Source organism: Monomorium pharaonis, chromosome 8 (assembly GCF_013373865.1).
Source record: "Monomorium pharaonis isolate MP-MQ-018 chromosome 8, ASM1337386v2, whole genome shotgun sequence".
In the NCBI taxonomy this organism is placed as follows: domain Eukaryota; kingdom Metazoa; phylum Arthropoda; class Insecta; order Hymenoptera; family Formicidae; genus Monomorium; species Monomorium pharaonis.
Genome location: NC_050474.1, coordinates 19,830,688 through 19,846,507, shown reverse-complemented (window position 1 = coordinate 19,846,507; position 15,820 = coordinate 19,830,688). Strand labels below are relative to the sequence as shown.

Genomic DNA, 15,820 nt, shown 5'->3' with positions numbered 1-15,820 from the left:
ATTAATAAAAAATGTGATTGGCAATTATTATTTATCAATTGAATTGTAATTTTTTCGAAATTTTTGTCAAATATGTCATACATCCATATGTGAGTGTGTGTGTGTGATCGAAGCTACGCGAAGTTTGTTGTGTTTTTCGTAGCCAAGATAACCGTGTCAATATTCATATTGACTGTTAGTGGCGGCAACATTGTTGAATAAATTGTATGAAAATAATTTTGATATCAAATTTTTTACACCTGACTTGCCTCTTGTAAATCAATAAGTTTCATAGGGAAAACATGTTTGAAACAAAAATGCTCGATTCGGAGTGCAACGCGCTGAGACGCGGGTGAGTGTGAGGTTAGGAAATCTTGAGTATATATACATTTATTTTTTTTAGATAAATGATAACCGTTCCCTCTGTATTCCAGCGAACATCATGTAATTCTTCAAGAGTACAACGACATTGTTGAAGAGCTCAAACGGGATTTGGAAATGTGCAAGGTAAACTTATTGACAGTCCCATAGTGCAATGTGTTTCTAATTTTATCTTATTTCTAAATAACCATCAATTCTAAACATAACATGAATATCTTTTACAGACAGAGCAGACCGACATTCGTTCTGAGTTACAAGCTTTGCACGTTGAAAGTAAGAATAGCAGCGACGCTATGCGTGATTACATTTCACGGGCCCACTTGGAGGAATGTGGCAATGAGGATGTGCACAACAAAATAATTATGAATTTGAAAGAGCACATTGCAGTCCTGCAAATGGAGAAGGACTCTGCGGTTCAACTGTGGCAGGTGTCAATGAAGGCTGTGGACGCTTTAGAGCAGGAACTCAAAACTCGCCCAGTGGACAACAGAGACACCAAGTTTTATGAGGCGCAACTGAAAGACGTCAGACAATCATACTCTGAGGCCATAAAGGCTTTGGAGGGCAAGCTACTTCAGACTAAGGAAAATTTTGCCAAGCAGCAGTCCCTGTGGATGTCAAATAAGGAGATGATAGAGGCTCTAAAGCGAGAGAAAGAGGAAACGACAATGAGATATCAGGAGCTCCAACAAGACGCTCAACGAAAAGGTCGGTGACTCATGTGGTATTTAATTTCAGATATGAAAAAGAAAGGAAAGAGATAGTACGTTAGTAATTTTATTTAAAAGACAGGGATAACCAACAGACGATACAATCGTTAACGGAAGAATTGTCTGCCGCGAAGATGGAGATACTGAAGATAAGTCATTTAAAGTCGGACTTGGAAAGAAAACTGAGTGAGAGTAGAAGAGTGGCCAGCAGTCTTATGGCGAAGAATGAAGAAACGAAGTGCAAGATGGCAGAGACCCTCGATCTAGTAGAATCTGCGATGAAAGAAAAGGATTTTGCACTTCAGAGAGAGACACAGATCGTGGAGCAAAATGCCAGGCTGGAAGCTCGGTTGGCTTCCATGGTCGAGGAACACGCCGTCAAGATGCGAGAGGAAATGGCTAAATTGAGGGATGTTCACGAGCACAATGTGAAAAGATACTTATCAGAGATTAAAGAGCTGAAATCGGAATTGCGGGAGAAGGTAACGCTGTTGGATCGATCGCAACGAGAGAACAGACTGGCAGAAGAGGAACTGGAGAGAATGCGCCGAGATTCCGAGGATCTATTGGAGAAGTCAGCCGCGAAGATTCTCACCTTCGAGCAAGCGTTAAAACAGACCGACTTCAAGCTGGAGGCTTGCAGTGAGATGTGCAGACGACAATACAATTCGGATATGCAACAGCTGCTGGAAAAGATCGTCAGCTTAGAGGAAAAGTTGGCGACCTCGAACGAGAAGCTGAAGCAAATTCAGCAGCAAAACTCTACAGATGAGATACGAGATCGCATCAAGTTGGCCGACGAGAGAACGAAGGACGCGATCGATCGCTACGTTAATTTGGAGGGTCAATTGGTCAAAGCTACGGACGATAAGGAATCTCTGGCAGTGGAATTTAAGTCGCTGCAGTCAGCCTTCGATCGCGAGATACACAAGCGAGATTACGAGCGATGCACGTTGGAAGCTAAGATCCGCGAATTGGAAGAGAACCTTGTAAAAGAGAATTATCTGACGGAGAGTAAACCGGGCGCAAATATTTCCCCAATACAAGTCGCCTCGCAACCTCGAGCAGATTCGAGCAAACATACTCTGGATATACGGTAAATAATTTATTTGACAATTATGTATATAAAATATTATACACACATAAAATAAATTTAATAAATAATTCTTTCACTTTGGACATGTGCTTAAAAATCTATATACTATCTATATACTATCTATATAATATCTAGAGTTGAAAATATGGATCATAATTGGCAGTCTTTGTTGACTGAGCAAGTGAATAAACAACGAGAACACTTTGATAAGAAAATAAGGGAGATGACACAGCACGTGACAATTCATCAAAAATTAAGCAGAAGGTGATAATAATTTACTTAAATTTAAATAACAAAGAAATAAACCTGTCTCCGTCGAAACAAAACTTGTGAATTTTATTTAAATTTTCTAGTTTTTTGTACATAAAATATTCACACAAAAAATACTATTAAAGACATCAAGATTTGCTTTGACTGAAAAAGGCTTATTTTTCTTCTTGTGTTATTTACATGTCGATTTAATTTTACTTATGACTTATATTTATCACTATATAAAATCTAGCTAAAAAAATGACAAAATTTCATTTATTTGATTCTTTATTTTAAGGTGGAGGGACGAAGCAAAGTCTTTGACGGCACGATTTCAAGTGAAGTCTAAGGAATTACGTGGAAAAATTAGCTCATTACGTAAAGAAAATGCCGAGCTACACAAAGCGCTCCTACTTTGCAAACAGCAATTTACTCCACTTAAAATGGACACTATTCAACACAGGTTTGTACTATAAAATGTCAAAGAGGTTTATAACGTTTTGTATGAAAACGACATCTTCTTTTCACTTATATTTCTTTCTCTTTTGTGGTTTTAGTTATGCACAAGGATCCGAGATCAGGTGACAATATCCCATACTAGGTACAGGATGGCACATCATGATCTCAGATACTGTAAATATTACAGAGGCTCTATTTACCAAAGAGATACAAACCTTGAGAAACAATGTTAATTTTTTCTTTAAATTATTTCCTATCTATCTGACAATGTCGATATTCTTAACATCAAGTTTCATTCATTGGAAACGATGCAAGCTGTGAATAAACTGGGAAACCAATATAGCGTCTCATCTTCCGCCTGCTTGTCGAGCCAGGCCAGACCCTCCTTCATCATGTGATCTAGCGCCTTCTGAGCCCTGTCCTCTTCCCATTTCAGTTCTTTGCACAGAATCGATTTGGAGACATAGGCATTTGTGGACAGGCTTGCCTGACGTAGCACTGCAGTGTGGTCCATGCTGAGTTCACCAGGCACCGACTGCACCAGGTGCTTGCCTCTACCGATGGGAACCACGGAGAAGCCGTTACCGAATATCCTAAGCTTCTTCGCAGCAGCGAGCAGGTCCTCGTTGGTGATATCTTGATGCTCTTTCCTGCGTCCTCTGGCTTGTATCAGACGCGTTCTCAGCTCGTCCAGCGATATCAGGCCGCCGTTCTTATAGTTAGTCGCCATGCAGACCTCGACGATTTGGACGGCGAGCTCGTAGTAAAAGTCGCCGATACCGAGCACCGACCAGAAACCCTTACCGGACGCGAGCGGATCCACGCCAATCGACGCGCACATCTCCGTGAACTGACGTCGAAAATGCGCGTTCTTCTTAATCTCGCTCTTGTGCTTCGACGCGAACTCCTCGAGGTTCACGCGGAACGTCTCCATGTGCTTGGTCATCTGCTCGAACTGATTCTCCTGGATCTCCGTGCCCTTGTCCCGGTACTTCTCCTGCTCCAACTTCTGCTTTTGGATCGCGCCCACTCCTGCCTTTCGCCTCATCCTTTCCCCGGTTGTCAGGATCAAATTCCTCGAGACTCCTCGAGACCGATCTTTGCGTCGACGTCGGAATTTTATCCTCAATATATGTGTGTACTATACAAATTCGGTTCCCACACTTGCACCTTTTGGTACCGCTCGCATATTTCCTGCACTTTTTTTCACATTACCGACAGAGAGGAACCTGAGAGCGGTCATCGCGACGTAATATCTATGAATCCCGTAGGTCCGACCGGCGCTGGAGCGCGAAGAAACATGGCGGCAGCAGCGTACGGGACGTACGTGACCGCTGGCAGGCAGACTCGGCGGTACTCGGCGCTAGTCGGCGCCACTCGGCGCGCCTGCGCCGCTGCCGCCATGTTGCTCCGTTGCTCCGCGCTCCAGTTACGTACGCCGCTCCAGCGCCGCCGGTCAGACGCATCAGACGCTCTGTCGACTCCGTGCGTGTCTCGCGTATTCAGAATTGAATTGTACGATGTTGTGCAGGTACGGTGTTGTGTTTAGAGTGCCGTGGCGCTAACAAATGATACGCGAGCCATGTGAGATCGTATTGATCAATTGATTTACTTCTGTTCAGTGTCTTGACCGTGCCGTACTTTTAACGTATTTTTCCAAATGTAACGGTCGCGTGAGTGAAATTCTCGCGCGCGGATTACGTTTTACTCGTGTGTGATATCCGTAATATTCGGATTGCCGAATAAAGTATCGGGCGATCGTTATTAATGTGCGGTTCGGGAATAGCAGGATGATGTCAGCAGAAAGCGGCATCCATGGAGCGATTCGGTATTCTGGAAAAGGAATATAGCAGTAGCATCAGCAGCAGGCCAGGAGCAGCGACAGCAATCAGTGAGTGAATTTTTATCAAATAAATTAATTGAATTTATATCATGTATATGTGGTATTGCACAGTAATAGAACACGATTATGTGCATTTGCATAAACGTTGTAAAATTTACGAGTATAGCAGAATTAAATAATCGTGGACATAGCATAGACGAGACCCAAAAAGTTATGCACATTACCTACGGGATTCATAGATATTTGATTAGATAGTTCAATGTGCACATTTTGTGCACATAGAGGCACTGATGAATAAAAACACCTAAAACGACGCTCTCAGGTTCCTTGAATCTCTGTTATCCGATAATAAAACTGAGGTGACTGCCTGACTAGATAAGAGTAAAAAAAGAACATTTGTTTACTTATTTTCGGTGCAATGAAAACGTTCGATGATATCAGAGTCTACGGATCCCATTGTCAGTCGAGAAATTTACCTGAACGAAAATTTACCCAAGGTCGGGTCGCCTCCAATTTTGGAAGATCCGGAAGGGTGGAACTAGATGGCGTGTATCAGTCCGCCCCCGTCTGCACGTTTGCGACGATTCGTTCAGTTCAGCGGGGAAAAGGGAGCATCATAACCAACAATAATGCCGTCGGTCGCGCCCGACGGGAGAGACGCGAGAGCCAAGTGAGGAATCGCGCGCGCGGAACGCGATGACGATGTCGAGGTAGTCGCCGTCGGTTTCTCCCAGCCCCTTCTCTCTCTATCTGTCTCTTTCTCTTCCTCGCTCGCTCGCGAGGAGGTGAGCGCGCGCGTCCGTCCATCCCAGTGTATGCGTGCGTGCGTGCGTGTATTATACTCGCGGCGCCGTCGAGGCAAACGTTTTCGGAAAGTCGGGAGGTTCTTCCTGCTCCCCCTTTTGATCCCCGCGCACGAATGCGCCGTCTCTGTTGAGCGGGAGACCCGCCACGGACCACTGCCTCCTGGTGCTGGACAGTGGCCTTCCGCGTGAACATGGAGGACTACAAATTTCTCTTCAAGGTTGTACTCGTGGGAAACGCCGGCGTGGGCAAGACCTGCTTGGTGCGACGATTTACTCAGGTGCGTAACTTCCCCTCTTCCTTCTTTCCCTGTCGCAGGTTTCCCGCGGGACCTCGTCGTCATCGAGTGTGAGGTATTCTCGCGGGACCTCTCCCTCCCTTCCTCTTTCCTTCCATGCATGCAACATTCACGCGTGAACGCGTTTTCCGGAAGGGTGGAAAGTTCGTTATTTATGCATCCTAGAGATGATGTCATCTACATATGTGGAACACTACTTGGAAAGTGATTTACCATGGTCTATTTGCCTGCAATGTGTATCATTTGATGCGCTGTTTTAATTTCAGTTAATGTTATCCCCTCTGTTTTCTCCCCAAAACTTTCTAAAACTTACTTCTATTGGAAAATTCATACACATTCCCAGTACCCATTCTCTAAAAACTTATCATCTCTTATAATAGAATACATTACTAATGCATTACTAATGCATTACTTTTTATAACACATAAGGTAACATTTTAAATGACACATATGTTTTATATTTATTAAACATTATATGATAAAGAATGTAATATATAATTAAATATATACATAATTTAATGGCGACTGCCAAAATTACGTTGGCATACTTATAAATGTTGATAAACGTTTGAAATTTACAGGGTTTATTTCCACCTGGACAAGGTGCGACAATCGGAGTTGACTTTATGATTAAAACTGTTGAAGTAGAAAATGAAAAAGTCAAGGTATATAATTTGTATGTGACATGAATATTAGGTTCATAAAGGATTTAATAGTCTAATGTTTTTTATTTCATAGTTGCAAATCTGGGATACTGCGGGTCAGGAAAGATTTCGGTCTATTACTCAAAGTTATTATAGGTCAGCACATGCATTGATATTAGTTTATGATATTTCTTGTCAACCCACATTTGATTGTCTGCCAGATTGGTTGAGGGAAATCGAGGAGTATGCGAGTAATAAAGTTCTTAGGATATTAGTAGGTAAATGAAAAAAAATGTTAAGATGACTTAACATACGAGATTTTTCTCCCTTTTTGACGAAAATTCGTGCAATTCTGTGTGTCAATCAGGAAATAAAATTGATCGAGAAGACAGAGAAATACCAACACATGTGGGAGAGGATTTTGCACAGAGGCATGGTATGTACTTCTTAGAAACATCTGCTAAAGAGGCAGAGAACGTAGAGAGATTATTTATGGAAATAGCTGCCGAACTTATGGAGGTAAGCAAGCATTACCTTACTTGAGATTATTTCATTTTTAGAATTTTTTTGCAAGTGCTCGTATATTATTTTAGCAAGCACGCAGTAAGGAATTACCTCGGTATGAAACGAATACAACTTCGATAAACGGTAAAACGACGTCGATCGGTGATAGTAGTAATTGCGGCTGTAGCAGACTCTCTTAAGTAATTTTTGTATGTTACATCTTTTTTTATAGACCCCACGGTGATTGAAATCGAGCGTATCAATATTTGATAATTTTAGGAAACGTATAGTACACGTATATCTTTGATACACAGTGTTATTGTTTAGTGTTATGATATTATATGCTACGTTGATTTATACTATGTTGTAAGATATATTTAATATTTAAAACGAGAATTTAAATGTCATTAAGCACTTTAGCTTATAGGAGATTAAATTTTTATAGATATATAGCGCTCTATTTATCGCGTTCTATTTTAATTGGAGTAATACCGCTTGATGTTGAATTGTGTTTAAACATTTATTTCCATGCGCAATGGAACTTTTATTTAATACAATTGTGTAGTATTTTTTGTGTTACTTCGAAAGTACAAATAGTTATTATCACAATAGATTTTGGTAACTCGTCCAAAATCTTATTAGTAATAATAAGATTTTTACAACACGCGTCACAAGCCTATGATGTATAAAGTTATTTCTAACGTGCAATATTTATATGTGTTTATCATGCTATTTCGAAGAAGGCAACTCGCAATATGCTCACGTAACAGCATGTTAAATTAAAACATAAATGACATTGTAATCTATATACGATAATCAACGAGAATTAATTTTTTATTTTAATGACTCGTGTATTATAATAATTTAGAAAAGTGATAAAACAGGATATATATAATATTATTATGAAATATCTAGTATTTACACTCGGATCTTTTATATTTACTTATATTTATGATTTATGGATCTTATTAACAATGTGTGGTTGATTATTAATTATTCTATATATCTCGTTAAAATGTCTAGTCTTTTCACACTTCTTTTATACTTTATGTACACCAATATACATATAAATAACATGCATTTTGTTATAAATTTTTTGTTGACTAAAATTTTCTAATTTTTTAAATAATCTGTAGCTCATTAATATAAATTATATATTGTTATAGATTGTTTCTTTTATATAAGTTGTATGATTTCCGAGAAATGTTTATTTTCTTCATAACAACAGAAGGTAAATTTAATCTTTAATTTAAATTTTCAAAATTGTTAAATATCTAATTTCATCTGTTGATACTCAACTGAATTTGCAAAAGTTCTGCAACTCCAAGAAAAATACATAGCAATTTTTGTTCATGCTAAACATGTTTACATAAAAATCAATGTTATTTTACTATTATCGATACCTGCAATTAAGACTTTTTAATTACTGTTAAGTTTAAGTTTATATAAACTATTTAGTTTGAGATTACTCCAAAGATTTTGTTATGTGAAAATGTTTTGTTATAATTACATAATGTAAGTTATTAACAATGCATAATCACAACTGATAATAAAACCCATTGGTTAAAACATAGTATCAATTTTTAGTATAAAATTAATGTTATGTTATTGTATTAATCTCTTAGAAAATATAGATTAGAATATAACAGTGCATGCGCTATGCACATGCTATTTATCTCTGGTTTACAATAGGTCTTTGCCAATATTTAAAAAAAAAATTCGTAGTCAATATACAATTTTATATCATATTACATATTTTTATTGAAAAATATCAATCAAAATTTATTACTAAGTTACGAGATTTATAGCAAGTATATTTTCATTAACACTCGTATTTTTAAATATTTACGACTTTGACTATTTTTTGTAATATCATCTTAATAGAAATAAATTGCATCAAAATATAACCATATTGCTACGTAAAATATTAAATAAAATATTTTATTTACATATTGTCAATTATGTAGAGATTAATTGGAATAAAAAATTCTAACACGAAAATGTCTGTATTACAATATTCAACAATAGTCAACAGAGCGATTAAAATTCAACATTAGCCTTGAATAAAATGTGTATATCCATGAATTGTGATTATCATTTATACGATTATACATACATGTATACATATTAATCAATTTATTAATGTACAATGCTCACTCAGCTAAAAGTTTTATCACCAAGGATTATGTATTAACTTCTTTTCTTTAATTCATATTGATTTGGCAAAAAAGAATTGCAGAAAAATATTCATATATTAAAATATTTGAATTAAATGTGTATTTGTGTGTATCTTTTATTATTACTTATAAAGTTAAAAATTTATGATTTGGTTTTTTTTGTAGTCACTTTAAATACATATAAGGTGAGATGTTTTAATAAAGAAATAAATACATATTCACACTTAAATCAATCAACCTGATCTTTATGTATAAATTTGTAATTATTAATATTTTAATGTTACTCTTTTGGACCTATTTGTTCCAAAATGTATTTTTTTTACTAATATTAAAAAAAAATTATTTTTAGATTTCGATTATATAACACAAATGTGATTATACAATAAATTTAAAAGTCAGGGATTAATATTATAACTTGCCAAATTGTCAAGATATACAATTTCCACGATAACAGTTGCTTACAGCAGAAAATAGAAAAAAAATTGTAAAGAAAACTTGTAAAGAAAGAGCAAAGTAATAAACTGCGCGAATGTTATTTTTTAAAGAATATATACAATATCCATTCATGTAAACTATATCCATCATACGATAATAATAATGATAACGTCTATAAACGACATCTTTTTTTTACATTATAACATGTTGAATAAGCAAATTTATATCTTTTGTCATACAAAAGGCTTTCTTAGATCTTTAAGTTGTCGTATTGTCATCTTTACAGAAATACATATTTCATATATGATATTTACATAGATGGTTATAGCTTTTTCTTTCACAGAATTAGAATAGATTGTACCGTATGAGTTTTTCAATGTATAAAAAAATATTAATTTATATTAAAAATAATTGTGTATTAAACATACATTAAAAATAATAAATAATTTGTAAGTTTATTGAAGTATTAAATTCAATGACTAACAAATCGTTTATCAGGTACAAATAAAAAATTAGACTGTTGACTTTTATAAATGTTGGAAAAAATTTTTTAAATGTGCTTGTTTTAAAGATAATTCAAATAATCGTTCCTGTATTTCCTCCTTTAGTGCTAATGAAGGTACAGGAATTTCTTTGCAATTACTAATATATGTCCCAGTTTTCTTTTCAATATCTTTGTTAATTGCAGCATATATAATTGGAGTTGCTCCCTGATCAGGTGTCTGTAACGATAATTATAAAATTAATAAATTAATTGATAAAAAAATGCTTGGAAAAATTTAAAAAATTTGATATAATATATTATTACCTTCCACGCGGCCATAAGAAATTTGTAGTTGCCTAGGAGCGTATCTTTGAATAGATCTGTTCTTACTATTCCTGGATGCACGGAATGTACAGATATATTCAATGATTTGTCATTTAAGAGTCTCTGCAACGTTATTGTGGATATTGTTTGTGCTAATTTACTTTGTCCGTATCCTGTATGCGTGCAAAATATTTTCCTAATATAACAAAAAAATAATTGTTTAAATTTCAAGAAAAGTCACACATCATGTTAGCAAATAGTTACAAGTCAATAATTGAAAAGAAGAGGAGGTAGTGATAGCTCAATGCTTTGATAAATTTTTTTTACCCAGAAGCATCATTGATGTGGTCAAAATCTATAGTAGCAATATCTTGGGCACATGAGGTAACGTTAACAATTCTGCTACATTCGTCAGGACGTCCACCAGTTTTCAATAGTGGCAAAAGGAGAGACGTTAGTAAAAAGTGTGATAAATAATTCACGGCCCATTGTTCATCGTATCCGTCTTCTGTTTTTTTATGGACAGCGGGAAACATAATAGCGGCTGAAAAAATCAAAGTTTAAGACACGCAAAAATCAGCGTTTTATATTAAAATGTTATGACCAATTGCTTACCGTTGTTGATTAATATGTGAATTTTATCATAGTCTGTTTTGATTTGCTTGGCGAATTCTCTGACCGATTCGAGAGAAGAATTGTCAAGTTTATAAACTTTTGCTCGCCCACTAGCGATACCAGATTTTCTAATTTCATGGATGAACTTTTCACCCGCTTTAGTTGTCCTACAAGCTAATTATTTTTTCGTATATTAATATATTATAAAAATGCGAGTAATACTTTTGCTCTAACAATTCAGCAAACTCAATAAATAATTCACCGATTATAACTTCCATGTCACATTGTAATAATTTTTTGACTACCTCCGCTCCTATACCTCTAGAACCACCGGTAACAATTGCAACTTTATCCGGCTTTGAAGGTAAATCTGAAAAAAATATGGTAAAATACAAACAAAATATATCAGTTATATAATATTAGAAACGTTTATTCGTTTAAAAACATCCTATACGTTTATTCGTTTAAAAACATCCTATAAATTGAAAAACCGTGTACTATAAACAAGGGAAATAAAATACTGCATTCATGGCGAGAAATTTTTATATAAATTTTTATTTTCATGTTTTTATGATTATAAAGACGTATATTATTATACAATAACATTGAAATATATTGTTCTTTCAAATATACTGTACATTTCATGTAGGAAATTACATTCAACAAAATGTCTATATGAAGAAGAATGTCTAATTAATAAGTCAAAATTTAGAAACCAAATTGCACAATATATTGTACAAACTCTCAATATAGCACTCAAACGTTTGATAACGCTATGCAATATCAAATATTTTATAATAATATTGAGCGTCCAGGAACCGCTAAAAAAAAAAGAAAAATTTTGTATGTGACATAATTTTGAAATTTGTTGCAATTGCAATTGATATTTTCCATGTCATAATAATTGCAATAATTCTCTAATATTAAATATTATAAATATAAAATTATATTTGATATTTTGTTGAATACAATTCTCATGTTTCTAACAATTAGACATAACGATTAGATAAAGTTAAGGTCAGACAGTAAAATTAATTGACAACTTATTTAATAACTCATTCAGTACAAAGAAGGCATTTTATATTTATATTAAAATCATCTTTATTAAAATTTTTCTGTTTAATTTATAATACAAATATATATATATATATATATATATATATATAACTTATATATATATATATATATAAATTCTTGTATTTATTTAATATTTATTTAATTAAAAAATCTAATTTACATTGTACACAATATTGCTTACATTCGTATCTTATTTTCATTGATCAATGTACTTATGTGTAAATTTTTAATACAATATGTGTATGTGTAAAAATTTGTAAAATATTTGTTTTTTCCTTACCTATTTTATTACGCATTATGTTGAATACATCGTGAAAATGATATACTGCCCCAATGTAATAATATTTTATTTGGCAAAGCAGACACGTTTTGCCGAGAGCAATAGCGGCGAGCACAATAGAAAAACAGATTAACATTATTTCGAATAACATTTTCGTACGAAGTCGTCAGTGATCATAGATTCAATTTATTCGTCACGATATTTAAAATCGAAACACCAGTTCCAAGATCAAGTTGCCAGACGAAGTTGACGACTGGAAAGAATTCCTTCTCAAACCGATCACCGTTAGGCACCGCTCTTCCTCGCTCTACATCCGTACTTTCCAACGTTTCCAGCCACACCGTTATGCGTGCGATCGTTCGTGCATATGCTATATATATATATATATAAGAATGTGACGTCTTTAAGAAATATTGTACTTGGTTTGTCCCTCTCTCTCTGACATTCTATTATGTCCTTCAGTTGCGAGCAATGTATTGGTGACAGAAAGAGTGACAGTTTCAACTATATGTGCCAAATAATCTCTGAAAAAATAGAAATTTATATTTATTTATGATTTATATACTTTTTTTTAGTTATTTGTATTTATTTATTAAACTTCATTACTTCATTCATTACGTCACTGTTAAAAAAAGGTTTGTTCTTTGTCCATAATTAAATTTCTTTCACAGTCCTCATCTTTTCTCTTTCACTTTTATATTAAAAGTTGCATGAACAATTAACTTAGTCGAAAATTGTTTTAATATGCAATTGCAAAAGTTGCATTAACTTTTAATTAGCGTAAATAAAACTAAAAAAGAATTTTGAAAATCATTATTTATATTAAATTAAAATATCGTAACTTTTTTAAATGAAATTATTACAAATAATAAAACGATTAGGCACAACTTTTGCATAACACATAAGAGAATTAATCAATCAGAATCCTGTGATTTTCTTCAGGAATAAAGGCCTCTGATTTCCCATACAGAACAAGATATTCTAGATATTCATAGAATATTCTAGGATGTTCATAGAATATCTTGTTCTGTATGGGTTAATTCTCTTATGCGGAATGTAAAAATCTATTTTTTATCCTTATCCAACGAGAAATGATAATGGAATCAATATTGAATCAATGTTGATTCCATTATCGTTTGACTCAACATTGAATCGTTGGAATCAACATTGGATTAATGTTGATTCAATGACTCATTTCTCGCTGGGTATAAAACTAAATAAATTCAATATTTTATTTGTAAATTAGTAAATTACGAAATAACAAAGAAATATTAAAATAATTTTTTATATAGAAAATGCATTTTTTACTTTTACATAAGTTTTTCATATTTTTTTATGTCCTAACTTGTAAAGATCGAAATGTCACAAACATTATTTTATGCTTTTGTTTTTTACAATTTTATGCCTCTTCAGTTAAATGCAATGTAATTATTGTCTTGTAATTATTGTATGTATTAAGTTCCTTGTCGTTGAAAACTATTTCCTGTCAAAATCAACGAATGCATCATGTGGATGTTAAAAAACAAATAGCTTATTATGTCATGGTTACGATTTAGTTAAATACGAAAATGTTAGTAGGAATATAATTTCTTTTTAAGTATCAGAAGTAAAATAATGCAGACTAAGTGTTTTTTATCGCACACAGAAAAAAAGTGATATAGACAATAACATATAAAATTGCGGGCTGCCAACTACATAAAATACTCAATCCAATAATATTTGCTAGTAATGCAAGTACAATGTTGATACTGCAATAGTATATATTATTGTATTGAGTATATCTGTAATTGGCAGCCCGCAATAACATATCTTATTGAATATATTACTTTTTTTTTCAGTGTATATTTAGATTTTTTAAGATTATTTTATTACTTATATTTAAAAAAAATGTAATTTATATGCCAGTTTTGCAACTAAATTTTTAGACTCTTTTATTAATAAATACGTTATTGTCATAATAATATGACATATTGCAGTAAATAGTTTATTAATGAATAGTAGTTATAACGTAAATAGTAGTTTCATAATTATTATAAAGAGCAATAATTTTTCAGTAAGTAAATAAATTATTATTTGTCAGAAAATTCTAATCAATATTAATTTAACAATAATAAATATTGTAAAATGTTTTACGATGATTTCTAACGTTATAACGTTCAAAGATGTCAAGAATTGGCGATACCTGATGTCAACTATTATATATAAACTATTGTCATTTAAATATTCGTATTTTAAATTTATAATGTTTGCGTTTAGAACAAGAATTTATGAATACGCGAAAGGAAGATATGAATAATATATTCGACAAATATATTTTTTTACTGCAAGCTTTTTTCTTGTTTTCAAAATTTTGTAAGTTTATAATATTTTTAATTTTAATTTAGTATTTTTATATTTTTATCTTTTAACTATTTTCTTTTAATCAATAATTGCACACACACACATCGCTTTTTGAGAAAGAAAAAATACAGACTATTAATAAAAGTAGTTCTTACATCACTTTTATTTACAGCTGAGAATAAATAGATAATACTTACGTTCTTTTTTATAAATAAATTTTTGCTTTTATATTAATTTACGTAATGTTATTTTCGATTTTTTAAACAAAAACTTTTTTTGTTTTACGTGAATAACTGTTTTAATACCGTAACATATCTATTATAATGTATATCAATAATGCAAATCAGAAATTTGCTTACTTTTAAAAAAACATTCATCACTTATTCAATTTGTAACAGAAGAAAAAGTTATAAATTATCTCAGCTGAATCGCGAAAGATGAAACAGATATGATTATAAATAACGAAATTTTTGTCGTCAATTTTTCTTTTTTGCTACAGTAGGAATAAGTTTCGGTATGTAACACGAAAAATTTTATTGCTTGCAACAAATAAATATATAAACGCGTTTTTATTTGTTTATACGTAACAGTATATCATAAACAGAAGAGATACGAAACATCGACGGGGAAGTGAGCAATCCGTCCGGGTGTTATTTTTCTTTATACGTCATTGAAGTGCGCGCAATTCATTTTATTAAGCTTAAGTGTTTGTGCGGAGCACATTTTTCTTGCGGAACGATAAGGAGATTACGTTTTTGTTACTAACGAAACGCCAAGTTTCCTACCTGTACCTCCAAGTTTCTCGCTCGTTTCGATGCATGTCACCGAAAACTGTCGAGGAAAGCCTGTTAAAACAGCTGATACATTTGGCGCATGTGCATACTCGTCCTTCAACTCGACAATCAGATTATTTGCACGAAAAAAAGATTCGTGTATACAATACGTAAATAGTCCGTGAGGACGTAATCTTGAAATATGCGTTGAAATGCACAACTCCGATCCCGCGCTTGAAAATTAATTAACTCATTTGCGCTGCAATATTATCACTCTGCCGGCCGAGTCGATCATCGATCGAGTTAATCGCGGAGCTGTGCTCCATTAAGATTGAATTTCGACCCGAG

General features: G+C 33.5%; 4 protein-coding genes across 7 annotated transcripts; 2 read left to right on the top strand and 2 right to left on the bottom strand.

Annotated features, from left to right (window-relative positions):
• The first annotated feature begins 92 nt into the window (after positions 1 to 92).
• On the top strand, positions 93 to 3,212 carry LOC105838783 (COP1-interactive protein 1). Of its 2 annotated transcripts, none has more exons than XM_036291311.1 (7): positions 93 to 331; positions 414 to 486; positions 585 to 1,068; positions 1,149 to 2,166; positions 2,302 to 2,430; positions 2,714 to 2,878; positions 2,973 to 3,212. In XM_036291311.1, exons 1-7 carry the CDS (start codon positions 282 to 284, stop codon positions 2,998 to 3,000), a joined length of 1,947 nt encoding a protein of 648 aa, XP_036147204.1. In that variant the 5' UTR covers positions 93 to 281; the 3' UTR covers positions 3,001 to 3,212. The 2 variants fall into 2 exon arrangements, with proteins under 2 accessions (XP_036147204.1, XP_036147205.1); XM_036291312.1 differs by having other exon boundaries at positions 93 to 342.
• On the bottom strand, positions 3,128 to 4,065 carry LOC105838784 (vacuolar-sorting protein SNF8). Its single transcript, XM_012684587.3, has one exon. The coding sequence runs from the start codon at positions 3,920 to 3,922 to the stop codon at positions 3,167 to 3,169; it is 756 nt and encodes a 251-aa protein (XP_012540041.1). The 5' UTR covers positions 3,923 to 4,065; the 3' UTR covers positions 3,128 to 3,166.
• A 1,273-nt stretch (positions 4,066 to 5,338) lies between these two features.
• On the top strand, positions 5,339 to 8,670 carry LOC105828502 (ras-related protein Rab-30). The gene is made up of 5 exons (XM_012666858.3): positions 5,339 to 5,801; positions 6,401 to 6,484; positions 6,558 to 6,741; positions 6,831 to 6,982; positions 7,057 to 8,670. Exons 1-5 carry the CDS (start codon positions 5,715 to 5,717, stop codon positions 7,165 to 7,167), a joined length of 618 nt encoding a protein of 205 aa, XP_012522312.2. The 5' UTR covers positions 5,339 to 5,714; the 3' UTR covers positions 7,168 to 8,670.
• Positions 8,671 to 9,365: 695 nt separating this feature from the next.
• LOC105828496 (dehydrogenase/reductase SDR family member on chromosome X) lies at positions 9,366 to 15,790 on the bottom strand. Of its 3 annotated transcripts, none has more exons than XM_012666847.3 (7): positions 15,485 to 15,790; positions 12,360 to 12,883; positions 11,265 to 11,372; positions 11,003 to 11,176; positions 10,715 to 10,931; positions 10,388 to 10,583; positions 9,366 to 10,301 (listed from the first exon to the last, which is right to left on the bottom strand). In XM_012666847.3, exons 2-7 carry the CDS (start codon positions 12,508 to 12,510, stop codon positions 10,107 to 10,109), a joined length of 1,041 nt encoding a protein of 346 aa, XP_012522301.2. In that variant the 5' UTR covers positions 12,511 to 12,883; positions 15,485 to 15,790; the 3' UTR covers positions 9,366 to 10,106. The 3 variants fall into 3 exon arrangements, with proteins under 3 accessions (XP_012522301.2, XP_012522304.2, XP_012522303.2); XM_012666850.3 differs by having other exon boundaries at positions 15,491 to 15,790; XM_012666849.3 differs by lacking the exon at positions 15,485 to 15,790 and adding an exon at positions 12,966 to 12,987.
• Between the last annotated feature and the right edge of the window lie 30 nt (positions 15,791 to 15,820).